The following is a 6,739-nucleotide window of genomic DNA, read 5'->3' on the forward strand; positions in this document are numbered from 1 at the left end:
ATTTGATGATCATCGATCAATGATCATTTAAACGGTTGATTCATTCAGGAGCAAAACAGCATCATGTTGCTCAGAAACGCAAGTTGGAATTATATTTGTTGGCGAAATAGAGCAAAAACAGTCAATATTGTGTCTAAAACGTAAGTGTCGTAATATTAAATTCTTGTTTATTGAACTGCTGTATAAAATAAATATCACATTTGTAATCATGCTGCTTTTTTGTGGAAAAAATGTCAGTCTTCGCATGATACTGATTAACTATATTAAATTATATAAATATATACATTTCTGCCGCCATATCTTGAATTTTGTGATCATTCTAAATGCATTTTAATAAACTGAATCATGCAGTGAAAGAACGCGCACTGGTCTAACCTACTAGACTTCCTATTACCTTAGCTATTTAGCCAACTTACATGGTAGCTGAGTCATGGATGTTGGTAAGACAAATTAACTATATTTGCCTTTTGTCTTTTGGATAATTAGCTGTAAATTCGAGGCACAGGTAGCTTAGTCTTTTGTTCATCACCACTCACCTCCACCCCAAGACAAACACAACTGGAAAGGGAGGGAGGGCTTCACTTCTGCCGATCTCTGTATGTGATGTGCAGTTGATCAATGTGTGCTACACTGCTGTACTGCACGGAGACGCGGATGGGAGAAAAGCATCGGAACTCGACAGAGTCTCAACATTTCCCAACCCGACCTGATATTTAGATTTTTTATTTGTTTGACAGGGAAAGCTGTGCGCAAACAGAAACACACACACACACAAACACACACACACACACACGCACACATACAGTCTATGATCAGTGTTGGGAGTAACGCATTACAAAAGTAATAATATTACAGTAGTATATTACTTTTTGCTGTAATGCCTGCTCCAATAAGATGAGCCAACACTTGAAAACTAATTTCAGTGCTGGCAGCTTTTTTCTCTGTCTCTTCTCCAATCAGGAATGAGTCAAAATGATTTTCTGTGGTAATCAACAGAATGCAGCATGATGACAGTGGATCTTAAGTTGTATTTAACTTGGAGTATTTCTTGTTAGGATCCTTTCTACAGATCCCTATGGTATCTCCATATGTAACTCAGTCTGGGCTGCTCAGGCTTTGATTTGGAAGGGCTGGTGTATTTGTCATTGCAGATCTCTATGGGCCAGATGCTACAAGAGTTTGGGAAGTTTCTTGGCTTATTCCTGCTCGTACTCATCTCTTTCACCATTGGCCTGACACAACTGTATGGAAAAGACAAGGACCTCTCCAGTTCCGAAAATATAGCCAAGAACTGCACGGGCATCTTCTGTCAAGAGCAGAGCAACGACACCTTTCACACGTACTTTGTATTTCATCTCATTTACACTAATCAGAGAATATAAGTCAGGTTGTTGTTTTTTTACTCTAAGACTCATGTTGTCTTCCTAAAAGGTGCAAAAATAAAAGTTAAAGGGGTCATATCATGCATTCTTCTTTCAAAATTAGTTTTGGCATCTTAGTTTCAATAAATGCTCTTCTTGGATTAGGGAGGAAGTTTTGAGTTCTGAGTTCTTCCTCATGATATGACTCATTCCAAAAGTATTTGACAGACAAAGCAGTTTTTAGGTTTCTGTGACACAGGCCCTGTCCTAAATGGCTCACTTCATGTGCACTTGCGGTCTTGCGGACTTGCAATGGCCACACCATGCGCGTGTCCATAAAGTCAATGAGACCGTAGGGTGTCCCATTTGTCATTTTAGCTTTCAGAAGGGTGCTCGCGAGTGCCCCCTTTGCGACTGCTGCGCGTCCTGGATGTGCACTTCTGCCGAGCCCGCATCGAGGTGAGCTCCGCAGCAGACTTCTACCCGGCAGTCAAAGCAGCATTTCGTCATGAAAGTGTGGACTCAGAGGAAGACCGTGATGGTTTACGGTGCGATTTGGGACAGGGCCATAAATCATTGTTCTAAAGATGCAAGGTTCCATGTTGACCATGAAAAAAATATGAGAGGTCTGTTTTAATAAAATATTTTCCCTTAATCATTTATCTTCAACTTTCTCCAGGTTTATGGGGACATGTTTCGCCCTCTTCTGGTACATTTTTTCCCTGGCACATGTGACTCTGTTTGTTACAAGGATCAGCTACACAGAGGAGCTGCGGTCGTTTGTTGGTGCTCTTATCGTCGGTACCTACAACATTGTTGTGGTCATTGTTCTCACTAAACTCCTGGTGGCCATGCTGCATAAGAGCTTCAGACAGATTGCTGTGAGTGACCCTTGAGATGATTTGATTCCAAAAACTATTGGTGCTTTCTCAACATGATACATGATGATACCATAATTGTGTGTTTCTGACAAGTAGAATTAATAAACTAAAGTTCTACATATTCATTTACCAGTGTTAACATCACATAAACACTATGGGTTCTCCAAACCTGATGGGGGCAGCAGAGAGGTTAATGTGGTCTAATTGGTTGTTTTGAGGAGGTCTATCCATTAGCATTCCCGTTTATCTCAACAACCTTTGATCAGCTGGCACACTGGAAGCCATCTTCGCTTATGGACACTCAGTTCTGGACAAAAGCACTTGAGCCATCAAATGCCATGTGACCAGTCACTCACGACTGAGATAAATGGATATACTAATGGATAGCAATCTTCAGATATATTACTCTTTATATCAAGAAGACATGTATAAGTACATATACATGTAGTTACTTGTACATGTGGAAACATGTATCAGGCAGCTAGCAACAGGTAGCAAAGGCATCATTGTTGTACCTTGATGATTTCATTTGATTCTAGAACCATGAAGATAAGGAGTGGAAGTTTGCCCGGGCCAAGCTGTGGCTCAGCTACTTTGATGATAAGTGCACACTGCCTCCACCTTTCAACATCCTCCCCTCACCCAAGACCGTGTGCTACCTGGTCATCAGCCTGAGCAAATGGATCTGTTCACACACTTCCACAGGCAAGGTCAAGAGACAGAATAGCCTCAAGGTATGTAAGATGTATTTGAACTTAGATCTGGGAAAATCTACCTAATGCACTGTATATCCATAGTTTGCATTTAGTGGTATATGGATAATTGATCTATTTGACAATCAAGTACAAACTCTTGCTCCTAAAGACATCCTATCCTTCAGCATGGTGCCAGAGCAGGTGCATTACTAGGGTTTTTTTTGTTGTCTACGAGAGCGAGAGGATGAAACTGCTCTGGAGAAACAAAGAGTGTCCATACATTTGTCTGTCCATGTGCAAAATAAAGACAGTACATTTTGCATGTTCAGTTTCAATCTATCTTGAGCAGGAACAACACCGAGCACAGAGTTTATGACAGGGGTGTCCAATCCTGTTCCAGGAGGGACACCTTCTTGCAGAGTTTAGCTCCAATCCCAATTAAACACACCTGAATCATCTAGTCAAGATCTTCAGGATTACTAGAAACCTACAGGTAGATGTGTTGGAGTTAAACTCTGCAGGAAATTGGCCCTCTCGGAGCAGGATGGGACACCCCTAGTTTGGTTTATGACAGGGGTGTCCAAACTCAGTCCTGGAGGGCCACTGTCCTGCAGAGTTTAGCTCCAACTTGCCTCAGCACACCTGCCAGGAAGTTTTTTAGTATTCCTGGTTAGACCTTCATTAGCTGGTTCAGTTGTGTTTAATTGGGGTTGGAGCTGAACTCTGCAGGACAATGGCTCTCCAGGAACAGGATTGGACACCCCTGGTTTATGAGTACTGTCGCTACGCAAGATTCACTCTCAGTACTATGAACAACATAACACAGAACTGCATACACCAGGGTAGCCAATCCTGCTCCCGGAAGGCTTTAACTTCAACTGTAATTTAAAAACAACTGAACCAGGTAGTCAAGGTCTTGAGGAGTGCTCAAAACTTCCATGCAGGTGGAGCTAAACTCTGCAGGAAGTTGGCCCTCAAGGAGCAGGACTAGTGGTTATTTTTGGGCTGTTTGCATAGTAGCATAATCAACGCGTAGCAACATAACTTGCTATGTTACGGTTCATTTTTCAATTCTGTGGAAAAAATGGGGCCACTTTGCAATAGGTTTTCCTGAGCATTGGCCGAGAACTGCGTCCGGTACCACATTACCATTTTGGTGGGAAAAAACGTTAACTTCAGCACTGTTAGTGAAAGAGAGGTGAGCTCTAGACATATTATGCCTTACAGTCAACTTGCCAGTGACCCTCTAACTCTTTGCTTCCAGGAATGGAGGAACCTAAAGCAGAAAAGAGATGAGAACTACCAGAAGATTATGTGCTGTCTTGTTCACCGTTACCTGACCTCCACAAGGCAGAAGATGCAGAGCACGGACCAGGCCACGGTAGAGAACCTCAATGATCTGCGGCAAGACCTCTCCAAGTTCCGCAATGAAATGAGGGACATTTTGGGCTTCCGCACTTCTAAATATGCCATGTTTTACCCCAGAAGCTAAGCCATGTGCATTTAGTAAAAGTGACCCAGCATGCTCAGCAACGCTCTTCTTTTTCTTTGGAAGACGAAAAAGTCCTGGGACTCTACTGGAATAGTAATTATTAAAGGGGTCATATGATGCGATTTCATTTTTTCCTTTCTCTTTAGAGTGTTACAAGCTCTTGGTGCATAAAGAAGATCTATAAAGTTGCAAAGACTAAAGTCTCAAATCCAAAGAGATATTCTTTATAAAAGTTAAGAGTTAGCCACACCTACCTAAAACGGCTCGTTCGAACACGCCCCCACATACCTACGTCACTATGTGGGAAGATTTGCATAACGCCGCCCAAATGTTCACGCAAAGAAAGAAGGCGTAACTTTTATTCTCACTGTAGTATTGTTGCCGCTGCCGCCATGTCCTGAAGACGCTGTGTGCTTCGTTGTGAAAGCGAAGCTACATTGTTTGGTCTTCAAAAAGAGAACGATGTCCACTTCGTCATGCCTAGAGCTGATCCGTGCTGGTCGCTGAGGAAATACATCAACTTAGTGCTGTGGATCACTTTATTCTACACCAAAGCCTGCAGAACCATAACTTATGTAATATTCTTGCATCCTACTTGCTTTCTAAAAGTGTCATCCTTTTCAAATAAATAACATTTATGACTAAATGTTTTATATTGAACTTGCATAAGTTCTTAGTAACGTGCAGTATTTGAATATGTATTTTAAGACTAATTCGCATTTAATGTATTGTAAAGCAACAGTCTTCAACCCTGCTCCTGAAGACCAACTGTCCTGCAACGTTTTTTACTAATCTGTTTGTAATTTTGATCATGTCAAGTGATCATGAAGACTTCGATCGACTGGTTTATGTGTGTTTGATTAGGATTGGACCTAAACTCTGCAGGACAGACCCACTGAAACCAGGAGCAGGGTTGAAGAATATCTCATAGGATTTTTTGTGGTTTTTTGATGCTGAAAAGAAACACTTAAAACTTAAACCTGAAAATGATTGTAGAATATGGACCTTTTACGAGTTTACTAAGGAGTTAAATGTTAATAGTGCCCTTCACAGTCAAGCACTCTGAGCCCTAGGCAATTTTAGAAACAGATGTCCTGACATGATCATGTGAACTACCTGAATATTTTGAACTCCAAAGACTTCCTTTAAATCTTCATTGAAATCAGCTGAAATTTGATTCTGGAAAAAAAAAAATGCAATACATTTACAAAAATACAAATACCAGATAAAACATGAAGACTTAACTGATAATGAACTTTTATTTTTCTTTCATAAAACAAATAATTTATAACTTAACACTCACCACTAGTAATCCATTTCTATGAAAATATTTTATAGACAAAATGTAACATATCCAGTATGATTTCAAAGGTGTGCTACTAGTTTATTGCCTTTTAGACATCAGCAACAAAGCTTCTCTAACTTTTCTAATTGATCATAAATCTAGAAATATCTTGTAAATGGTGCCAAAACACTATCATCTTGATCTTTACATTCTAGCTTTCTTCGCCTGTCATGTCTTACTACCTTTGCTCTTGCTGCCATTTTGATGCTCATCACAACAGTCAGAAGAGAAGTAGGAACCAAGAGAGCCCAACCAGGCGTGTGCCATGTGCTTCAACAGTCCTCGGCCTCCTTTGGAGAGGGCGATGAAGGAAGTTGGGACATGCAGGGCAAATATGAAGACATCACACATCCATGTGTGGATTTTGAGACCAAAGATTGTCTGTAAGAACTCAGCAGCGTTTGTTCTTCAGCATGTTGAAGACCCTCTGGTTCTTGGCCTTGAAAGCCATTATGAAATGATGGGGGGCGATCATTCCACGTCCCTCTTCATCTGCCTGGCCCATGAAGATGTAGTTCAAACCTAGTGACACCACACAGAAAAAACCTGAATGCAGTGACGGAACGGCAGAGACATTCAGGAAGGGCTTTGAATCAGCTTTTCTCTGGGGCCTCAGTCGCACTATGCACTCCATATGTTTATATACCATATAAACATATGACAGTGAGATTTTGTCATAAAAACACACTTTGACAGTGGGTCTGGCTGCTAACTTCACTGTTACCAAGCAAAATTTAATGGGCTGCTTAATGCACCACTAACCTAATGGAACAAATTTAATGGAACTGTTGACCCAAAAATGAACATTTTGCCATTATTTACTCACTCTCATGTTGTTCCAAACTTACATGCTATTATTTTTACTTGGAACAAAAAGTGAAAATTTGCTATAATAGATGGAGCACAACTGATTACCAAAATGCATTGTGTTTCTTATTGTGTACAACTTTTTAACTCTTTCTTTC

The 6,739-nt window shown here is 40.7% G+C and overlaps 2 protein-coding genes across 2 annotated transcripts in view; one reads left to right on the forward strand and one right to left on the reverse strand.

The window, feature by feature from the left end:
* LOC107758253 (short transient receptor potential channel 1-like) overlaps positions 1-4,527 on the forward strand; it is a 29,481-nt gene extending 24,954 nt beyond the window's left edge. Inside the window, exons 10-13 of the mRNA XM_016575957.1 lie at positions 1,152-1,339; positions 2,041-2,242; positions 2,782-2,976; positions 4,202-4,527. Coding sequence (XP_016431443.1) covers positions 1,152-1,339; positions 2,041-2,242; positions 2,782-2,976; positions 4,202-4,429 — 813 coding nt within the window. The 3' untranslated portion in view covers positions 4,430-4,527. The remainder of the gene's footprint in view (positions 1-1,151; positions 1,340-2,040; positions 2,243-2,781; positions 2,977-4,201) is intronic.
* A 1,208-nt stretch (positions 4,528-5,735) lies between these two features.
* The window catches only part of LOC107758377 (procollagen C-endopeptidase enhancer 2-like), an 11,448-nt gene continuing 10,444 nt past the window's right edge, over positions 5,736-6,739 (reverse strand). The window contains exon 8 of the mRNA XM_016576096.1: positions 5,736-6,296. Within this exon, the coding sequence (XP_016431582.1) occupies positions 6,166-6,296 (131 nt within the window). The 3' untranslated portion in view covers positions 5,736-6,165. The remainder of the gene's footprint in view (positions 6,297-6,739) is intronic.

The sequence above is a fragment of the Sinocyclocheilus rhinocerous genome, unplaced genomic scaffold, assembly GCF_001515625.1.
Source record: "Sinocyclocheilus rhinocerous isolate Xijiao unplaced genomic scaffold, SAMN03320098_v1.1 scaffold1213, whole genome shotgun sequence".
Taxonomy (NCBI): Eukaryota; Metazoa; Chordata; class Actinopteri; order Cypriniformes; family Cyprinidae; genus Sinocyclocheilus; species Sinocyclocheilus rhinocerous.